Below are 23353 nucleotides of genomic sequence, written 5' to 3' on the forward strand. Positions count from 1 at the left end.
TTTAAAAAAAAAATGTATCCAAAAACAATGTGTAGCCAAAATGGCCGCTGCAGTCTTTCTGATGATCATAACATAACAGGAAATGATCTTCCACCGATCCGGGCAGTCAGATTCCAGACGGTGTGTAAATACCATAAAATAAAGGGGGGGGGGGGATGTGATGAGTAGGTGCCGGTTACTGGTAATACAGCTCTAGGTTCATCCCGTCGTGAATTTCATCTGGAAGGGATCTGTTAAGGAACTATTAGTCTGGACATAATTGGACATATTAGCAACAAACCGACATCCATGTACCCAAGGCGCTCAATGACTTGTCCCAATGGCTGTTAGTACTCATGAGAGAGTATGCCTACGGCAAGTACAGTGATCCCCCAACTTACAATGGCCTCAGGTTACAATGTCTTTTCTGGACCATTGTAAATTGAAACCAGACTCAACATACAATGCTACAGACAGTCCAGATCTGTGAAACGTGTCAATGGTTGGGAGAACTGATCAATCAGAATGGGCATTATACTGGTAAAACCCCTGTATTACTGAAGTGTATGCACTGACTGTCTGCCTGGTTGAGTCCCCTACAGTACAGGGAGGTATTACATGTTCTGTACCCTTTACCTGTATCAGGGTTAGCTGCTCCTTTGGACACCAGGTGAGGGCGGCTCCATGTTACTTTTTTAGGACACTGTGTACTGTACAGGACCCTGAAGAAGCTCCTGTCCTCTACATAGACAGTGATTACAGTGGTCCCTAAAGTTACAATATTAATTGGTTCCAGGACGACCATTGTAAGTTGAGACCATAACTCTATGGAAACCTGGTAATTGGTTCTGAAGCCCCCAAAAATGTCATCCAAAAATAGGAAATAGAGAGGATTAAAGAAAAATAATTAGATAACTAATACAGATAAAGCAAAACCTTACAAATAAAAGTAATAAAGATCTGCTGGGAGCTGTAATCACTGTCTATGTAGAGGACAGGAGCTTCTTCAGGGTCCTGTACAGTACACAGTGTCCTAAAAAAGTAACATGGAGCCGCCCTCACCTGGTGTCCAAAGGGGCAGCTAACCCTGGAACAGGTAAAGAGTACAGAACATGTAATTCCTCCCTGTACTGTAGGAGGCGCTACCAGACACCAGTCACTGCATACACTTCAGTAATACAGGAGTTTTACCAGTGAATGCCCATTTTGATTGGTCGGTTCTTCCAACCATTGACATGTTTCACAGATCTGGACTGTCTGCAGCATTGTATGTGGAGTCTGGTTTCAAGTTACAACGGTCCAGAAAAAGACCATTATATGTTGAAACTATTGTATGTTGAAGCCATTGTAAGTTGAGGGATCACTCTATAGCTCCCAGCAGATCTTTATTACTTTTATATATAAGGATTTGCTTTATCTATATTAGTTATCTACTTATTTTTCTTTAATGCTCACTTTTTCCTATTTTTGGATGACATTTTGGGGCTTCAGAACCAATTACCAGGTTTCTATAGAGTTATGGTCTCAACTTACAATGGTGTCAACATACAATGGTCGTCCTGGAAACAATAATATTGGAACCTTAGGAATGACTGTTTAATCTATTCACAGGATATTTGATAAAGATTCAACATGGCAAATGTATAAAGGTATATAAGAGCATCGTAATATGTTGCTGTGGATATAGGGAGCATGATAAGTACATTTACCTGCCCGCTCCCCCGCTAATTTCTCAATTGACCGATTTCAGTCATAGTGATTCTACTACTACTACTGATGTGTCATGAGGACAGGAATTGCCCGCTTGTCCGGTGATTTCTATGCTGAGCAAGTATTTCCTATGACAGTGGAAGTAGTAAAGAGGAGGAACATGGCAGAGACCTACAATTGGAAAACTGGCAGAACGGGGGAGCGGGGTAAGTATCCATTTTTTTGTTATGATTCCTGCAGCCTTATTAACATATTAAACATGTACTCTGCCTAGAGAAAAGTGGATTCACCATAGCCAACTCTACTAGAAGAGCCGCCACCCTGACTGCTCACCACAGGTTCGGCCCCAAAGACTTTCAGCAAACAGTGAATTCGGAAAATGATTGTTGGTTGCAGAGGACACTACAAAAGATATATAGTGTTACACACAGTCACTCAAGACGACTGACCAGTTAGCACCTAGGAAACAGAGGAATATCTCAAGCAGAGGATAGGAACATAATAGACCATAAGTAGCACGTCTTCATATTCAAAAAGGATACAGTCAGCAAGTGATACGTGATCCTTGAATATTGTATACCTAGACATGGAGAATACACAGAAAATGTAACATTTACATCTTATATACAATTACTGAAGGATATGGTCGCTGTAAATATAAAAACCTATGGACCGGTAAATATATAGGAGACACCCACATTTGAATGCAGTTTAAAGAGGAATATCTATTTAAAAAGTTTAGTCATTATATAGATGCATTACTTATCCTGTACTGATCCTGAGTTATATCCTGTATTATACTCCAGAGCTGTACTCACTATTCTGCTGGTGAGGTCACTGTGTACATACATTACATTACTTATCCTGTACTGATCCTGAGTTATATCCTGTATTATACTCCAGAGCTGTACTCACTATTCTGCTGGTGCAGTCACTGTGTACATACATTACATTACTTATCCTGTACTGATCCTGAGTTATATCCTGTATTATACTCCAGAGCTGTACTCACTATTCTGCTGGTGAGGTCACTGTGTATATACATTACATTACTTATCCTGTACTGATCCTGAGTTATATCCTGTATTATACCCCAGAGCTGCACTCACTATTCTGCTGGTAGGGTCACTGTGTACATACATTACATTACTTATCCTGTACTGATCCTGAGTTATATCCTGTATTATACTCCAGAGCTGTACTCACTATTCTGCTGGTGAGGTCACTGTGTACATACATTACATTACTTATCCTGAGTTATATCCTGTATTATACTCCAGAGTCCTGCATTAGGGGACTGCACAGGCCCTGGTGTTAAGAGGACATTTCCCAGAATTCAAGTCACCAGAGTCTTTGCAGACACTGAATAAGCAGGTCATGGTGGAAGACTTTAGCTATGATGATCCTAATGTTTTAATGCAGCTCTGGATTATAACACAGGATGTAAATCAGAGTTATGTATATAGCACGACAACTACCCTGTTCAAACAAATGCTAAATACATTGCATTAGGCTAGAGTGGTGATTTTCAACCAATGTGCCTTCAGCTATTGCAAAACTACAAGTCACAGCATGCTGCCATCAAACCATATTTTCTAAACTAACTCAGATTACATTCCCTAATTACTCCTAACACCCCTCCTGCCCGTTCCCCTTGCTCACATTGTGTGAGCTCCCGGCAGGAGAAAGTGGGCGTTCCCCAGCAGACGCAAAGTCACTGAAGCCTGCAAGAGCTGTGCCACGCCATGCCACGCACACATTTTCTGAGTTTGATCTCCTGCCAGGCTGGGAGGAGACCAAACTAACTGTTTGACTTGCGTAGGGAACAGAACAGAGCCACCTAGTGGCCGTTTTTTCAATCACATTAAAAACATATAAAGGTTGAGAATTCTAACAGCAAGTAAATAGCAAAGTGTCTTATAATTACATAAGGGACAATATATTAAAAGTTGAGTTTGGTGACAGGTACTCTGTCTGGGAGTTGTAGTTTTTCAACAGTTGGAGGCGCATTGGTTGGGAAGCACTGAGCTAGAGGGTTTGATGGACTATGTGCCTGCCATCTCCATGCAGCAGCTGAATACCCTGGTAAGTGCTCATCCCTGGTACTCACCACTTCTTCAGGACGATCTTCTCCCACCGGGTTCCTGTCTGAGCAGCTATCAGCTTTTTCAGGTCTTTGATGGTGTCTTCTGAGCTGTGCAGCACCAAGTTAAGGAAAAATCTAAACAACTACATGCACTAAAATGTAAGAAAAGATGGCAGACTGGGATGCAGGAGCAGCACCATCTCCATCCAGCAGGACCAGGGAAGGAGCATGTACTTAGCACCAGATAGAAGTACCCGGACACAAACGCTTAGATCAGTGTTTCATAAACTAGGAAGCCTCCAGCTGTTGCAAAACTACAACTCCCAGCATGCCCGGACAGCCTTTGGCTGTCCGGGCATGCTGGGAGTTGTAGTTGTGCAACAGCTGGAGGCACCCTGGTTGGGAAACACTGGCTTAGATGGTAGAGTACACCACCATTCCAGTAACAATCTCTAGTGGATGTAAGGATACTTGCATTTTACTCGCACTTTCTTCCCTAATCGGTCATTGCAGACAACTTCAATCATGATGAGTCCTAGAGATAAAATGTATATTAATATTAGATATATTCTCTCTATGGGTACACGGTCAGAGTCCTCACATTTTACTATATGTCCCCATTGTGGAGCAAAAAGCTGTGGTAATTTTTCCCCATTGGTTGTCTGGGCATGCTGGGACTTGTAGTTATGCAACAGCCGGAGAGGCAGGATCTCAGATCATCCCTTTAGGTAAGTCTGGGGTCCTTAGAGCCTCAGTTTTCATGGTAACCCTACAGTGCCCCAGCTTCCTATTACTATCCCCTGTGTCTGTGTTTCCCATCAGGGTGCATCCAGCTGTTGCAAAACTACAACTCCCAGCATGCCCGGACAGCCAAAGGCTGGAAACACACCATATGTCAATTTTTTTCCAACCAGGGTCCCTCTTGCTGTTGTCCCACCTTAGCTCTCCTGGGTTTTCCAGCTAGCTCCTAATGTTTTGCAGCAGCCGGAGGTGGTCGGGAAAAGCTGAAAGTGGCCGAAGCAGGGAAAGTACAACAATTTGCATACCTACCATTGACTTTAAATTGGAGTTGCATATATGGCGCAGACCCACGAGCTACACTGTTACATAGCTCCTGGAGTCGTTGTTTGAAATGTGCGCTGTTTGAATGAGGCTTAGGCTGCAGTCACATCTCGTCTTTGCAATACTGTTCCCGTATCAGGTTTTTTGTAAAAAAAAAAAACGTACGTCTCAAAACCAAACCGAACAGTATACACCCGTGTACGGTTTTAAACCGTATACGGTTTGAAAACGGATGTCCGGTTGCATACAGTTTAATAAATTAAAAAAAACAAAAAAATACGGATACGATTTTATGTTTGCCTTTAAATAAATTTCTTCTTGTTCTATTTGTGGGAAGAACTTTCGGCGTGCACTGCGCATGAGCAAACTGCAAAACCGTATTGTGCAAACTGGACGAAACCGTACGCACACACGGTTCTGTACGGTTCCCATTGACCACCATTTCAAAAAGAAAAAAAAACGTACACGGGTTGTATCCAGTTTTTTACCCGGACATTAAACCATAGTAGACTACGGTTTCGTGTACAGGAAAAAAAACGGATAAAAATAAATAAATAAAACTGTAAATGATGCAAAACGTACACAACCAGATGCTACTTTTGGTATACGGTTTTCAATGACATGTCTATACATTTTTTTAGGGCCGATACCGATAATCTGTGGACTTTCTGTCCGATAGCCGATAACTTATACCGATATTCCGGTATAAAAGTTATAGGCTATTTCACCACTCCCCCCCCCCCCTCGCTTTAAATCAATGAACTGCAGCGGCTTTTTCGGAGCCAGAGACCGCCGCCGCCACCCGCTTCTCTCCCCCTGCCTGTCCTGAGTTTAACCACTGTCGCTGCCCCATTCCCATTGCCTCCCCCATCCCCGGTTTTATAATTACCTGTTCCCGGGGTCCACGCTATAAGGCCCTCAGACCTCCGTGATCAAAAACTTATCCCCTTATCCAAATAAGTTTTATTTCACTGGGATACTCCTTTACCCCCTTAAAGGGGTACTCCGCACCCCTAGACATCTTATCCCTATTCAAAGGATAGGGGATAAGATGTCAGATCGCCGGGGTCACGCTGTTGGGGTCCCCCTGCTGGGGACCCACCTGTATGGCTTCCACCTCATACCGGCAACGCTGGAGGCTTCGGATCCCGACCACAATGGCGGACGAGCGTGACATCACGACTCCGCCCCGTGTGATGTCACGCCCCGCCCCCTCAATGCAAGTCTATGGGAGGGGCGTGACGTCACACGGGGCGGAGTCGTGATGTCACGCTCGTCCGCCATTGTGGTCGGGATCCGAAGCCTCCAGCGTTGCCGGTGTGAGGTGGAAGCCGTACAGGTGGGTCCCCAGTAGCGGGACCCTGGGCGATCTGACATCTTATCCCCTATCCTTTGAATAGGGGATAAGATGTCTAGGGGTGCGGAGTACCCCTTTAAGGACCAGGTCCATTTGAGCCTTAAGGTCCAGAGTGTTTTTTGCACATCTGACCACTTTCACTTTAAGCATTAATAACTCTGGGATGCTTTTACCTATCATTCTGATTCCGAGACTGTTTTTTCCTGATATATTCTACTTTATGTTAGTTGTTAAAATGTCATCGATACTTGCATCATTTGTTGGTAAAAAAATTACAAAATTTTATGAAAAAATTAAAAATTTAGCATTTTCGGACTTTGAAGCTCTCTGCTTGTAAGGAAAATAGACATTCCAAATAAATTATTTGGTATGTCTATTTTGGAAACTACACCCCTCAAGGAATGTAACAAATGGTACAGTGAGCCTTAACACCCCAGAGGGGTTTGAGAAATGTTCATTAAAGTGGGATGTGAAAAGGAAAAATTTGATTTTTTACAATAAAATGCAAGGGGTTACCCCAAATTTTTCATTTTCACAAGTGGTAACAGGAGAAAATGTTAGCGTAAATTTGTAGATACATTTCTTTGGAGTAAGGACATACCTCATATCTGGACGTTAGCAGCGTGCACACCGGTCTCGGAGGAGCAGGAGCGCAGTCAGGGCCTTGAGCTTTTACATAGCTGCCTATGGAGCCAGACCAGCGGGACCCCCCCCCCCCAAGGAGCGTTACATGGGGTAATTACTAAACGCTACAAGGGACAATTACTAAAATGGGGTACACTAAATTACTAAAGTGGGGTACAGGGGGGCGTAATATCATAAAAAAGGTTATGTTCCCAGAATGACGACCCAGAGCATAGCCAAAACTAAAGAATATGCCACCCCAAACCCTATGCTCTGAATAATCATTCTAGGAATGTGACGTGTGTGGCCGTCCTAACCATGTTGCCTCAAATGTGCACCCCGCTCAGGTGGAGAGAGAGCGACATAAAAGGGACATTTGAGGCAACATAAAAAGTCCCCGATGATAGTGACCTCAGTGACACAGAGGTCTTATCAAGTTTTTTTTTTTTTTTTTTTTTTTTTATATAAAAGTTTTTTGGGCAATTTAGTGGTTTTATGGTGTTAAAAATTTGGAATGTACTCTGGACTTGGTACATTGGGGTAAAATTATGGAAAATTAAAATGAAAAGGGAAAATTTAGTACTGCATGGTAGTGTGATACTCCCTGAAGCAGTTTTTAATGCAGAGGCCCGGATGATCGGGGCAAGTGTCACACTGAGTGATGGTGTCCTTCCGAATCCCCCTCTTGTGACACACTCTGCATTTTTTCTGGGATCGTCCCTTCTTTCCAGTGTGGGGGACCTCACCTGGAAAGTGTTGGCCTGGGACGATCCTGGCGCCTATAACTCCAGACCCTTGGGAAGTCCGGCCTGCTCTTTCCCGGTCAGCAAAGATCAGGACCTTTAGGACTTCTTCTTGGAACTGAATGTATGTCCCTTTGTTGCCAGCGTACTGGGACAGTACAAAAGCGTTGTACATGGCAACCTGTACCAAGTAGACCGCAACTTTCTTGTACCATACACGAGTTTTCCGCATGGCGTTATATGGCTTGAGGACTTGATCAGAAAGATCAACTCCCCCCATATACCGATTGTAGTCCAGAATACAATCGGGCTTGAGGACCGTTGTTGTGGTACCTCGCACAGGGACAGGTGAGCTGCCGTTACCATGAATAGTGGTCAGCATAAGGACATCCCTCTTATCTTTATACTTGATCAGCAACAGGTTTTCATAGGTAAGGGCACAGGACTCACCCTTGGGGATAGGCGTCTGCAGAAAATTTAGAGGGAGGCCTCTCTGGTTTCTCCGCACGGTCCCACAAGCGGACGTGGATCTGGCGGCGAGGGATGTGAAGAGAGGGATGCTGGTATAAAAGTTGTCCACGTACACGTGATAACCCTTATCCAGCAATGGGTGCACAAGGTCCCAAACGATTTTCCCGCTAACACCCAGAGTGGGGGGACATTCTGGGGGTTCAATACGGGAATCTCGTCCCTCATACACCCTAAACTTGTAAGTGTACCCAGAGGTACTCTCACAAAGTTTATAGAGCTTCACGCCATACCGCGCCCGCTTCGAGGGAATATACTGGCGGAAGATGAGTCTCCCCTTAAAACTGATAAGAGACTCATCTACCGAGAGCTCCCTGAGGGGTACGTAGGCCTCCAAAAATTTGGCCCCAAAGTGATCAATGACCGGCCTCACTTTGTATAGCCGGTCATGGGCGGGATCACCTCGGGGTGGACATGCCGCATTATCTGCATAATGAAGGCATTTACGAATGGCCTCAAACCGCCTCCATGCCATGGCCATACTGTACAGCGGGGTCTGGTATAGGATGTCCCCGCTCCAGTACTGCCTGACACTTGGTTTTTTGACCAGGCCCATGTGCAGCAAGATGCCCCAAAATGTCCTCATTTCTGCTGCATCAATGGCGTACCATTCACTGGGCCTGGCCAAAACAGAATCAGGGTGGTGGGCGATGAACTGCCTGGCGTACAGATTCGTCTGCTCCACCATGTGATTGACAAAACGGTCATTGAAAAAATAACTGAAATAGTCAATTTCAGTGAATCCAGAATTGTCAATCCGGATTCCGGAGTCGCCAACAAACTCCGGAACCCGTGGCTGATAACCCTTTGGGGGTCTCCAGACAGGTTCACGGGAAGGGGGCTCCGGTAAACTTATCTGGGGGGTCGGACTCCTAGTACGAGCGGCATCACCACTCGCACTAGTGCCAGCCACTGGGGCACTTTCATGGGGGGTGCGTGGCCTCGACTGGTGGCGTCTCCGCCGCCTTCTGGGGGACTCATCATCACTACTAGATGATGATGAGGAGGAAGAACACAGGAATGTAGGATCTTCCTCATCCTCACTGGCAGATTCGGAGTCGGAGGCAAGAAAAGCGTATCCCTCCGCTGCCGAAAATGCCCGGCGAGCCATCGCCTTTTTTTCTACGGTGGTGTTGGGGGGGGGGGGGGGGGGGGGGGGGAGGGGGTGAATGACTGAGATGAGGGGTTAGTAATGACTGACACGAGAGGGGTGAGGGGACTCTAATAACTGGCATAGGGGGAGATGAGGGGACGCTAATGTCAGTGACACATAGGGAGATGAGTGAGCACAACTGTGACACACGGGGAGATGAGGGGACACTAATAAATGTGACACATAGGGTCTTACTAATACCTGTGACACTGGGAGATCATAACTGATCATATGACGTCAGCCTTTGGCTGTCCAGACATGTTAGGAGTTGTAGTTTTGGAACAGCTGGAGGCACCCTGGTTGGGAAACGCTCCCCTATCACCTGTTATAAGCGACCAGTCACATGTAAGACATGCAGGGACTAATCCTAAGCTATTAAACAGATGTGTTTCTATGTACAGGTCCGTCAGCCCGGTATAACACTCCTCTTACCGGAGCAGCTGCAGCAATCCACCGTCAACGTGAAGAATTAGCCACCAAAACTTCTATGGAAACTTCCGGCGGAAGAGACGCGCACGCTCTGTACCGCAGCGCTTCGCTCTTTGGTTTCAAACAGACTCTCTAGGCCGTTGGCGGTCTACTCTATGGTTTGGTCGGTTGCTAAATTGCCAGTAGTTGCATCTTATAATTGAGACGGCAGGTGGCGCTGGTGTGACAGGCTGTGATCGGAAGAATATTTAAGCAGCGTCCAGGGTATTCTGATGTTACTATTGTACATTATAACAGTGTAATGTATGTAATGTGCCAGGAACTAGAAAGAATAATTCATTACATACTATAGCTTGAGTATATGGCACAATGTAACAGTGCAAGTCTGCGCCCCCATAGGAGTGTAGATCATATAGGAGTGCAGATCACAGTGTGCCCCCATAGGTGTGCAGATCACAGTGTGCCCCCATAGGTGTGCAGATCACAGTGTGCCCCCCATAGGAGTGCAGATCACAGTGTGCCCCCATAGGAGTGCAGATCACAGTGTGCCCCCATAGGAGTGCAGATCACAGTGTGCCCTCATAGGAGTGCAGATCACAGTGTGCCCCCATAAGTGTGCAGATCACAGTGTGTCCCCATAGGAAAACAGATCACAGTGTGCCCCCATAGGTGTGCAGATCACAGTGTGCCCCCATAGGTGTGCAGATCACAGTGTGCCCTCATAGGAGTGCAGATCACAGTGTGCTCTCATAGGAGTGCAGATTACAGTGTGCCCCCATAGGAGAGCAGATCACAGTGTGCCCTCATAGGAGTGCAGATCACAGTGTGCTCTCATAGGAGTGCAGATTACAGTGTGCCCCCATAGGAGAGCAGATCACAGTGTGCCCCCATAAGTGTGCAGATCACAGTGTGTCCCCATAGGAGTGCAGATCACAGTGTGTCCCCATAGGAAAACAGATCACAGTGTGCCCCCATAAGTGTGCATATTACAGTGTGTGCCCATAGGAGTGCAGATCACAATGTGCCCCCATAGGTGTGCAGATCACAGTGTGCCCCCATAGGAGAGCAGATCACAGTGTGCCCCCATAAGTGTGCAGATTACAGTGTGCCCCTATAGGAGTGCAGATCACAGTGTGCCCCCATAGGAGTGCAGATCACAGTGTGCCCCCATAGGAGTACAGATCACAGTGTGCCCCCATAGGAGTGCAGATCACAGTGCACCCCCATAGGAGAGCAGATCACAGTGTGCCCCCATAAGTGTGCAGATTACAGTGTGCCCCTATAGGAGTGCAGATCACAGTGTGCCCCCATAAGAGTGCAGATCACAGTGTGCCCCCATAGGAGTGCAGATCACAGTGTTCCCCCATAGGAGTGCAGATCACAGTGTGCCCCCATAGGAGAGCAGATCCCAGTGTGCCCCCATAGGAGTGCAGATCACAGTGCGCCCCCATAGGAGTGCAAATCACAATGTGCCCCCATAGGTGTGCAGATCACAGTGTATCCCCATAGGAGTGCAGATCACAGTGTGCCCCCATAGGTATGCAGATCACAGTGTGCCCCCATAGGAGTGCAGATCACAGTGTGCCCCCATAGGAGTGTAGATCAAAGTGTGCCCCATAGGTGTGCAGATCACAGTGTGCCCCCATAGGAAAGCAAATCAGTGTGCCCCCATAGGAGAGCAGATCCCAGTGTGCCCCCATAGGAGAGCAGATCCCAGTGTGCCCCCCATAGGAAAGCAGATCAGTGTGCCCCCCATAGGAAAGCATATCAGTGTGCCCCCATAGGATAGCAGATCACAGTGTGCCCCCACAGGAAAACAGATCAGTGTACCCCCTTAGGAAAGCAGATCACAATGTGCCCCCATAGGAGAGCAGATCACAGTGTGCCCCCATAGGAGAGCAGATCACAGTGTGCCCCCATAGGAGTGCAGATCACAGTGTGCCCCCATAGGAAAGCATGCCACTGTGCCCCCATAGGTGTGCAGATCACAGTGTGCCCCCCATAGGAAAGCAGATCAGTGTGCCCCCGTAGGAGAGCAGATCAGTGTGTCCCCACAGGTGTGCAGATCACAGTGTGCCCCCATAGGAGTGCAGATCACAGCGTGCCCCCATAGGAGAGAAGATCACAGCGTGCCCCCATAGGAGTGCAGATCACAGCGTGCCCCCATAGGAGAGCAGATCACAGCGTGCCCCCATAGGTGTGCAGATCACTGTGTGCCCCCATATAGGATAGCATGTCAGTGTGCCCCCATAGGTGTGCAGATCACAGCGTGCCCCCATAGGAGAGCAGATCACAGCGTGCCCCCATAGGTGTGCAGATCACTGTGTGCCCCCATATAGGATAGCATGTCAGTGTGCCCCCATAGGTGTGCAGATCACTGTTTGCCCCCATAGGAAAGCAGATCAGTGTGCCCCCATAGGAGTGCAGATCACAGTGTGCCCCCATAGGTGTGCAGAGCACAGTGTTCCCCCATAGGTGTGCAGATCACTGTGTGCCCCCATAGGAAAGCAGATCACAGTGTGCCCCCATAGGTGTGCAGATCACAGTGTGCCCCCATAGGTGTGCAGATCACTGTGTGCCCCCATAGGAAAGCAGATCACAGTGTGCCCTTATAGCAACCCCCCCCCCCCCCCCCCCCCCCCCATAATAGTGGCAGTCACAGGGTCCCTCCATATGAGTGGTAGTCCCAGTGTCCTCTGTATGAGTTGTGGTCACATAGCCATGTTTGATACACTATCCCTATAGGAGTGCTGGCTACAAAGTCCCCATTACAGAGCAGGTCCCATGTTCCAGCTTCCTGTGTGGCTGAGAGAAAATCTTTTCTGCTCTTCTGTACATTGCATTGCCTTGGTGTTATTATTATTATGATTATTATTATCAATATTATTATCATTATCATACTTTTATGAATATTATAATTTTATTATCATTATTATAAAATTATCATCATTATTATCATTACTATTATTAATATTATCATTTTAATATTATGATTATTATTATTACTATTATTACCATTATTATCTTATTATGATTATTATTATTATTTAATTGTTTATTTATTTTTATGGAGTGCCCTTAATACTGTACGCTGTACGTAAGACGAGGGGTAGAGATGAGCGAACTTACAGTAAATTCGATTCGTCACGAACTTCTCGGCTCGGCAGTTGCTGTCTTTTCCTGCATAAATTAGTTCAGCTTTCAGGTGCTCCCATGGGCTGGAAAACGTGGATACAGTCCTAGGAGACTCTTTCCTAGGACTGTATCCACCATTTCCAGCCCACCGGAGCACAGGAAAGCTGAACTAATTTATGCAGGAAAAGTCAGCATACGCCGAGCCGAGAAGTTCGTGACGAATCGAATTTACTGTAAGTTCGCTCATCTCTAACGAGGAGTTAAATACATGTAACACAAACACCATCATGTGACCTCCCCCTATTTATAAATCATGGACCTTTGTATCAATAAAGCACGTTCTGCCTTTTGTCTCTACCCCTCCCCCATAGATTGTAAGCTCCTGTGAGCAGGGACCTCACTCCTCTTATCTGCACCCTCCAAACTATAATGTGCTGTGGAATCTGTTAATGCTATATATGTAAATAAATATTATTATTATTTATCAATATTATAAGTACAATGGACCTAAAATAGTAAATGACTGCTATTGACTATCTACAAACAAGAATGTAAGTGTGGCAAAATACTGTGTAAAGACGAGTAATGCCTTGGTCACATGATGCTCCTTAGCTAATTTCAGTGCCAGTGTTTTCTAAATAGTGTGCCTCCAGCTGTTGCAAAACTACAACTCCCAGAATTGTAGGAGTTGTAGTTTTGCAACAGCTGCAGGCACACTGTTTGGAAAACCCTGCTCTATGCAGAAGTATTTAGAAGGCAGTGGGAAGAATGCCTAGTCCACCCTCCTTTTCTCGAAGGACCTATTTTGAGTCACCCAGCTGGACTGCACATTATGTGCTGCTCATAGAGTCCCCATAGCAGTTCTATACACAATATCCCAATTACTCTGCTAGCTACCCATGGTGACCCCATAGCAGTTCTACCACAGTATCCCAATAACTCTGCCAACCACCCATTGTGACCCCATAGCAGTTCACCATAGTATCCCAATAACTCTGCCAGACACCCATTGTAACCCCATAGCAGTTCTACCACAGTATCCCAATAACTTTGCCAACCACCCATTGTGACCCCACAGCAGTTCTACCACAGTATCCCAATAACTCTGCCAACCACCCATTTTGACACCATAGCAGTTCCACCACAATATTCCAATAACTCTGCCAACCACCCATTGTGACCCCATAGCAGTTCTACCACAGTTTCCCAATAACTCTTCCAGACACCCATTGTGACCCCATAGCAGTTCTACCACAGTTTCCCAAAAACTCTGCCAGACACCCATTGTGACCCCATAGCAGTTCTACCATAGTATCCCAATAACTCTGCCAACCACCCATTGTGACACCATAGCAGTTCCACCACAGTATCCCAATAACTCTGCCAACTACCCATGTGATCCCATAGCAGTTCTACCATAGTATCACAATAACTCTGCCAACCACCCATTGTGACCCATAGCAGTTCTACCATAGTATCCCAATAACTCTGCCAACCACCCATTGTGACCCCATAGCAGTTCTACCATAGTTTCCCAATAACTCTGCCAGCCACCCATGTGACCCCAATGCAGTTCTACCATAGTATCCCAATAACTCTGCCAACTACCCATGTGATCCCATAGCAGTTCTACCACAGTATCCCAATAACTCTGCCAACCACCCATGTGACCCCATAGCAGTTCTACCATAGTATCCCAATAACTCTGCCAACTACCCATGTGATCCCATAGCAGTTCTACCACAGTATCCCAATAACTCTGCCTACCACCCATGTGACCCCATAGCAGTTCTACCATATAACTCTGCCAGCCACCCATGTGACCCCATAGCAGTTCTACCATATAACTCTGCCAACCACCTATTGTGACCCCATAGCAGTTCTACCATAGTATCCCAATAACTCTGCCAGACACCCATTGTGATCCCATAGCAGTTCTACCACAGTATCCCAATAACTCTACCAGACACCCATTGTGACCCCATAGCAGCTCTACCACAGTATCCCAATAACTCTGCCAACCACCCACGGTGACCCCATAGCAGTTCTACCATAGTATCCCAATAAGTCTGCCAGACACCCATGTCATCCCATAACAGTTCTACCACAGTATCCAATAACTCTGCTAACCACCCATTGTGACACCATAGCAGTTCCACAACAGTATCCCAATAACTCTGCCAACCACCCATGTGATCCCATAGCAGTTCTACCATAGTATCCCAATAACTCTGCCTACCACCCATGTGACCCCATAGCAGTTCTACCATAGTATCCCAATAACTCTGCCAGCCACCCATGTAACCCCATAGCAGTTCTACCACAGTATCCCAATAACTCTGCCTACCACCCATGTGACCCCATATCAGTTCTACCATAGTATCCCAATAACTCTGCCAGCCACCCATGTAACCCCATAGCAGTTCTACCACAGTATCCCAATAACTCTGCCAACCACTCATTGTGACCCCATAGCAGTTCTACCATAGTTTCCCAATAACTCTTCCAGACACCCATTGTGACCCCATAGCAGTTCTACCACAGTTTCCCAAAAACTCTGCCAACCACCCATTGTGACCCATAGCAGTTCTACCATAGTATCCCAATAACTCTGCCAACCACCCATTGTGACCCCATAGCAGTTCTACCATAGTTTCCCAATAACTCTGCCAGCCACCCATGTGACCCCAATGCAGTTCTACCATAGTATCCCAATAACTGCCAACCACCCATTGTGACCCCATAGCAGTTCTACCATAGTATCCCAATAACTCTGCCAACTACCCATGTGATCCCATAGCAGTTCTACCACAGTATCCCAATAACTCTGCCTACCACCCATGTGACCCCATAGCAGTTCTACCATAGTATCCCAATAACTCTGCCAACCACCCATTGTGACACCATAGCAGTTCCACCACAGTATCCCAATAACTCTGCCAACCACCCATGTGACCCCATAGCAGTTCTACCACAGTATCCCAATAACTCTGCCAACCACCCATTGTGATCCCATAGCAGTTCTACCATAGTATCCCAATAACTCTGCCAGACACCCATTGGGACCCCATAGCAGTTCTACCACAGTTTCCCAATAACTCTGCCAGACACCCATTGGGACCCCATAGCAGTTCTACCAGTATCCCAATAACTCTGCCAACCACCCATGTGATTCCATAGCAGTTCTACCATAGTATCCCAATAACTCTTCCAACCACCCATTGTGACCCCATAGCAGTTCTACCATAGTATCCAAATAACTCTGCCAATCACCCATTGTGACCCCATAGCAGTTCTACCATAGTATCCCAATAACTGCCAGCCACCCATGTGACCCCAATGCAGTGCTACCATAGTATCCCAATAACTGCCAAACACCCATTGTGACCCCATAGCAGTTCTACCATAGTATCCCAATAACTCTGCCAACCACCCATGTGATCCCATAGCAGTTGTTCCATAGTATCCCAATAACTCCTCCAGACACTGATTGGTTACCCCATGGCAGTTCTACCACAGTATCTCAATAACTCTGCCAACCACCCATTGTGACACCATAGCAGTTCTACCACAGTATCCCAATAACTCTGCCAACCACCCATGTGACCCCATAGCAGTTCTACCATAGTATCCCAATAACTCTGCCAACCACCCATTGTGACCCCATAGTAGTTCTACCATAGTATCCCAATAACTCTGCCAACCACCCATTGTGACCCCATAGCAGTTCTACCACAGTTTCCCAATAACTCTGCCAACCACCCATTGTGACCCCATAGCAGTTCTACCATAGTATCCCAATAACTCTACCAACCACCCATTGTGACCCCATAGCAGTTCTACCACAGTTTCCCAATAACTCTGCCAGACACCCATTGTGACCCCATAGTAGTTCTACCACAGTTTCCTAATAACTCTGCCAGACACCCATGTCACCCCATAGCAGTTCTACCATAGTATCCCAATAACTCTGCCAACCACCCATTGTGACACCATAGCAGTTCCACCACAGTATACCAATAACTCTGCCAACCACCCATGTGATCCCATAGCAGTTCTACCATAGTATCCCAATAACTCTGCCAACCACCCACTGTGACCCCATAGCAGTTCTACCATAGTATCCCAATAACTCTGTCAATCACCCATTGTGACCCCATAGCAGTTCTACCATAGTATCCCAATAACTGCCAGCCACCCATGTGACCCCAATGCAGTGCTACCATAGTATCCCAATAACTGCCAACCACCCATTGTGACCCCATAGCAGTTCTACCATAGTATCCCAATAACTCTGCCAACCACCCATGTGATCCCATAGCAGTTGTTCCATAGTATCCCAATAACTCCTCCAGACACTGATTGGTTACCCCATAGCAGTTCTACCACAGTATCCCAATAACTCTACCTACCACCCATGTGACCCCATAGTAGTTCTACCATAGTACCCCAATAACTCTGCCAGCCACCCATTGTGACCCCATAGCAGTTCCACCACAGTATCCTAATAACTCTGCCAGCCACCCTCTGTGATCCCATAGTAGTTACACCACAGTATCCCAATAACTCTGCCAGACACCCATGGTTACCCCATAGCAGTTTTACCATAGTATCCCAATAACTCTGCCAACCACCCATTGTTACCCCATAGCAGTTCTTCCATAGTATCCCAATAACTCCTCCAGCCACTGATTGGTTACCCCATAGCAGTTCTACCACAGTATCCCAATAACTCTGCCAGCCACCCATGTGACCCCATGGCAGTTCTACCATAGTATCCCAATAACTCTGCCAGACACCCATTGTGACCCCATAGCAGTTCTACCATAGTATCCCAAAAACTCTGCCAGTCACCCATGGTGACCCTATAGCAGTTCCACCACAGTGTCCACATAGCAGTGAAATCCACATTATCATGGTTCCTGTGGGGGCTTCTTTGGGGCTGTTTTGGAGAGGACTACATCTGCCCTAACGTAGATAGATACACATGATATGCATGAATAGGCAGATGTTAGATAGAATCTCAGTTTTGGCTGAGTGACAGCCCTTGCTGTGAGGTGTAGTCTTGCAACAGCTGGAGGCACACCATTTGGAAAACACTTAGATAGGTAGTAGTTGATGTGAATAGTACATTGTCCCCTGTAACCCCATAACACTGGGGCTTTGGTTAGTAGCTGTTGAGTGCTCCCGGACAGATGACATCTCTCTTATGATCTGTCGTCCGTCTCCTCAGGATAATAACGTGTAATTTTCAGAGTTTCATGTGCGGTGACTCAGTAATAGTCACTGACTCCTTACAATGTCCTAAACCCACTTATTCATTTCCCTCACTAAATCTCTTTGTTTTATTACGTCAAAGGGACAGGATCAGTTTCATCCTCTTTCGGTAAATACATTCCACGGTATAAGGGAGACGTAAAATAAAGGCCCTTGTTTATTAATAATTCCTGTTTTGTTTTTTGGTTTTATATCAACTTCTTTGCAAGCTTTTTTTTTTTTTTCCATTGTCGCCTTCTGAGTTTCTAACATTCTTATCTTTCCATCAAACAAAGCCATTTGGGGGCTCATTTTTTTTAGCGGGACAAGTTGTACTTTTTAATTCCACCTTTTTGGGGGTTCATATATTTTATTGTTTACTTTTTAATAACCAGGGGAAATTAAAGCAGGAAAAATAGAAAAATATTTAGTTTTTTATTCTTTATTATTATTATTATTATTATTATTAATTATCATCATTATTATTGTCATTATATTATTTATTTATAGATTTTATAGTGTTTTAAATTTACTCTGTTTAACGTTTGATAAAAAAAACAGTAAACCATTATTCTGAGATACTAACATTTATATAGTTTTTTTTATTTTTTTACATTTTAATACATTGTCACATAAAAAAAAAGAAAATAATAATTTTGGCTGAAGGTGCAATGTTATGGCTCGTTTTTTACGGGAAAACTTGTAGCTTTTATTGGTGCCATTTTGGAATATACAGTCATGGCCGTAAATGTTAGCACCCCTGAAATTTTGTTAGAAAATAAAGTATTTCTCACAGAAAAGGATTGCAGTAACACATGTTTTGCTATACACATGTTTATTCCTTTTGTGTATTGGAACTAAACCAAAAAAGGGAGGGAAAAAAAGTAGAGATGAGCGAACTTACAGTAAATTCGATTCATCACGAACTTCTCGGCTCGGCAGTTGATGACTTTTCCTGCATAAATTAGTTCAGCTTTCAGGTGCTCCGATGGGCTGGAAAAGGTGGATACAGTCCTAGAAGACTCTTTCCTAGGACTGTATCCACCTTTTCCAGCCCACCGGAGCACCTGAAGGCTGAACTAATTTACGCAGGATAAGTCATCAACTGCCGAGCCGAGAAGTTCGTGATGAATCGAATTTACTGTAAGTTCGCTCATTTCTAAAAAAAAAAAAAAAAAAAAAGCCAATTGGACATAATGTCACCAAACTCCAAAAATGGGCTGGACAAAATTATTGGCACCCTTTCAAAATTGTGGAAAAATAAGGTTGTTTCAAGCATGTGATGCTCCTTTAAACTCACCTGGGGCAAGTAACAGGTGTGGGCAATATAAAAATCACACCTCAAAGCAGATGAAAAGGAGAGAAGTTCACTTAGTAATTGCATTGTATACCTGTGTGTACCACACTAAGCATGGACAACAGAAACTGGAGAAGAGAACTGTCTGAGGACTTGAGAACCAAAATTGTGGAAAAATATCAACAATTTCAAGGTTACAAGTCCATCTCCAGAGATCTAGATTTGTCTTTGTCCACAGTGCACAACATTATCAAGAAGTTTGCAACCCATGGCACTGTAGCTAATCTCCCTGGGTGTGGATGGAAGAGAAAAATTGATGAAAGGTGTCAACTCAGGATAGTCCAGATGGTGGATAAGCAGCCCCAAACAAGTTCCAAAGATATTCAAGCTGTCCTGCAGGCTCAGGGAGCATCAGTGTCAGTGTGAACTATCTGTCGATGTTTAAATTAAATGAAATGCTATGGCAGGAGACCCAGGACTCCACTGCTGACACAGAGACATAAAAAAGCAAGACTACATTTTGCCAAAATGAACTTGAGTAAGCCAAAATCCTTCTGGGAAAACGTCTTGTGGACAGATGAGGACAAGATAGAGCTTTTTGGTAAAGTGCATAACTCTACTGTTTACTGAAAACTGATTGAGGCCTACAAAGAAAAGAACACAGTACCTACAGTAAAATATGGTGGAGGTTCAATGATGTTTTGGGGTTGTTTTGCTGCCTCTGGCACTGGGGGCCTTGAATGTGTACAAGGCATCATGAAATCTGAGGATTACCAATGGATTTTGGGTTGCACTGTACAGCCAAGTGTCAGAAAGCTGGGTTTGTGTTCGAGATCTTGGGTCTTCCAGCAGGACAATGACCCCAAACATACGTCAAAGAGCACCCAGAAAGGGATGGCAACAAAGCGCTGGAGAGTTCTGAAGTGGCCAGCAATGAGTCCAGTTCTAAAATTTGGCGCACTTTTGGTGCACGATATTAGTATCTAGAGTGAAATGCGTTTGCACATGCTTTTTTTTTTTGGGGGGGGGGTCCATGAATTTTTTTTTTTCTCATATCAACTGGCTCCAGAAAGTTAAACACTTAAGAAGTAAAACACTTTAGAAGTAAATTACTTCCAGTACTTATCAGCTGCTGAAGTTGAGTTGTTCTTTTCTGTCTGACAACAGTGCTCTCTGCTGACATCTCTGCTTGTCCCAGGAACTGTCCAGAGTAGAAGAGGTTTGCTATGGGGATTTGCTGCTACTCTGGACAGTTCCTGAGACAGACAGAGGTGTCAGCAGAGAGCACTGTTGTCAGACAGAAAAGAGCAACTCAACTTCAGCAGCTGATAAGTACTGGTAGGATTAAGATTTTTTTTAATAGAAGTAATTTACAAATCTGTATAACTTTCTGGAGCCAGTTGATGTGAAAAAAAATTGTTTTTCACCGGAGTACCCCTTTAAATCACAATTTATACTGAAATCCACTAATAAACAAGGGTGAGTATATAACAGGGGGGCTGTATTCTGCACAGCTTAGAGCACTGACATGCTTACTCACACCTATGCTGGATCCTTCTGGATGAGGGATGTGAACAATAAAGGGGAACCCCTTGTACAACTAAAGGGATTCTCCAACTAATGTATCCCTTTTCTACACGATCACTGGAGACCGCATTCACTACAATAGAGGTTGCAAAACACGATCAAAGTAAGGGAATGGTGATGGAGCTAGTGTTGCCCCCTGGCGGGTATTTTGGCCACCCTGTCAGTTCTTTAATATTAATGATACTGGCAATGCAATGGCCGATATTTATCCAACCAATCTTCCAACTCCTGTAATGTTGCACCAAAACCTATACCAGTGTTTCCCAACCAGACAAAGGCTGTCCGGGCATGCTGGGAATGGTAGTTTTGCAACAGCTGGAGGCACCCCTGGTTGGGAAACACTTACCTATACTATATACTACTATATAGTCCAACATGCTGGGAGTTGTAGTTTTGAACAAGCAGTCATCAGCTGCCCCAAATGAAAACTACAACTCCCAGCATGTTGGACTCTATAGTAGCGTATAGTATAGGTCAGTGTTTTCCGACCAGGGGTGCCTCCAGCTGTTGCAAAACTACAACTCCCAGCATGTAGGACTATATAGTAGTATATAGTATAGGTCCGTGTTTTCCAACCAGGGGTGCCTCCAGCTGTTGCAAAACTACAACTCCCAGTATGTAGGACTATATAGTAGTATATAGTATAGGTCAGTGTTTTCCAACCAGGGGTGCCAACCGTTGGCTGTCCGGGCATGCTGGGAGTTGTAGTTCTGCAACATCTGGAGGTTCGCAGGTTGAAGACCACTGTTATATACTGTTTTAGCATCAGTCACAAATAATATGTCAGCCTCAGGATCTTCGGCACTTTGTGGACTGTCTGTTACACTGTGTTTTATCCACAGCATGAAGCCATCCATGGCCATCCTTTGTCTATAACTGAAGAGCCCCGCTCCTTTTGGAAATGGTTAATAAGTGGTTGATAGCTCGTCCGAGGAACATGCGGCCGGCGGCACCCAGGAAGCACGGTATGACCACACAGAGGGATAGTAATGCACAGTACTCGCCACCATACCCGTCACCACTTTGTAATTGTGCTGCCAACCATGAACCCGGTCTAGACCAAGTCCGTCAAGACGCTTCTACTGTGCAAACACTATTTATGGGCCGTTTAGTAGTAAGGCTGGGCTCACATCACGTTTTTGCCATACTGTTTTCAATCCGTTTTTCTAAAGAAAACCGTATGGCAAAAAAACGGATGGAACAGTATGGGAAAAAGTAAACAGTATGTGTTTTTAAACTGTATACTGTTTTTAAAAGTGTATACAGTTCCGTCCGTTTTTATAGAAAAAAAACCATACGTTTTTGAAAATTTTGTCCATTTTTAATGGGAGGGGTGTTTGGTGATTACTTTAGGATGCAAATGCGCATGTGCAAAGTAAAAACCGTATACGTTTTCCCGTATGGAACCGTATACATGTGCGTTTCCCATTGACGTCCATGTTAAAAAAAAACGTATGGGGTTGCAGTACGGTTTATAAACCGGAGTCAAAACCGCGGTTGACCACGATTTTGTCTCAGGTTTAAAAACCGTACTGCAACCGCATACTTTTTTTTAACATGGACGTCAATGGAAAACGCACATGTATACGGTTCACATCACGTTTTTGCCATACTGTTTTCAATACGTTTTTCTAAAGAAAACCGTATGGCAAAACAAACGGATGGAACAGTATGGAAAAAAGTAAACCGTATGCGTTTTTAAAAAGTATACTGTTTTTAAAAGTGCATACAGTTCCATCCGTTTTTTATAGAAAAAAAAAAACATACGTTTTTGAAAATTTTGTACATTTTTAATGGGAGGGGTCTTGGGTGGGGACTTTAGGATGCAAATGCGCATGTGCAAAGTAAAAATGTATACGTTTTTCCCATATGGAACCGTATACATGTGCGTTTCCATTGTTTCCATTGACGTCCATGTTAAAATAACGCATACGTTTTTTTTAATACATTGTATACGGTTCCATACGGAACAAACTTATACGTTTTTACTTTGCACATGCGCATTTGAATCCTAAAGTCCCCACCCAAGACCCCTCCCATTAAAAATGTACAACATTTTCAAAAACGTATGTTTTTTTTTCTCCATAAAAACGGACGGAACTGTATGCACTTTTAAAAACAGTATACTGTTTAAAAACGCATACGGTTTACTTTTTCCCATACTGTTCCATCCGTTTTTTTGCCATACGATTTTCTTTAGAAAAACGGATTGAAAACAGTATGGCAAAAACGTGATGCAAGTCTATGAGCCGACCGGAGTGAACCGCAGCCTCCGGTCGGCTTAGTTTTCGGCCGTATGCGGTTTCCCGACCGCAGGCAAAAACTTGGTCGACCACGTTTTTGCCTGCGGTCGGGAAACCGCATACGGCCGAAAATGAAGCCGACCGGAGGCTGCGGTTCACTCCGG

General features: G+C 45.0%; 2 protein-coding genes across 3 annotated transcripts in view; one reads left to right on the top strand and one right to left on the bottom strand.

The window, feature by feature from the left end:
* Nucleotides 1-9805, bottom strand: UBL5 (ubiquitin like 5). Of its 2 annotated transcripts, none has more exons than XM_056570686.1 (5): nucleotides 9675-9805; nucleotides 4247-4310; nucleotides 3800-3883; nucleotides 2232-2269; nucleotides 1-219 (listed from the first exon to the last, which is right to left on the bottom strand). In XM_056570686.1, exons 2-5 carry the CDS (start codon nucleotides 4300-4302, stop codon nucleotides 176-178), a joined length of 222 nt encoding a protein of 73 aa, XP_056426661.1. In that variant the 5' UTR covers nucleotides 4303-4310; nucleotides 9675-9805; the 3' UTR covers nucleotides 1-175. The 2 variants fall into 2 exon arrangements, with proteins under 2 accessions (XP_056426661.1, XP_056426662.1); XM_056570687.1 differs by lacking the exon at nucleotides 9675-9805 and adding an exon at nucleotides 6796-6920.
* LOC130367833 (protein CASC3-like) overlaps nucleotides 9796-23353 on the top strand; it is a 26682-nt gene continuing 13124 nt past the window's right edge. Inside the window, exons 1-2 of the mRNA XM_056570684.1 lie at nucleotides 9796-9935; nucleotides 21789-21911. Of these exons, the coding sequence (XP_056426659.1) occupies nucleotides 21848-21911 (64 nt within the window). The 5' untranslated portion in view covers nucleotides 9796-9935; nucleotides 21789-21847. The remainder of the gene's footprint in view (nucleotides 9936-21788; nucleotides 21912-23353) is intronic.

Source organism: Hyla sarda, chromosome 4, assembly GCF_029499605.1.
Source record: "Hyla sarda isolate aHylSar1 chromosome 4, aHylSar1.hap1, whole genome shotgun sequence".
Classification (NCBI taxonomy): domain Eukaryota; kingdom Metazoa; phylum Chordata; class Amphibia; order Anura; family Hylidae; genus Hyla; species Hyla sarda.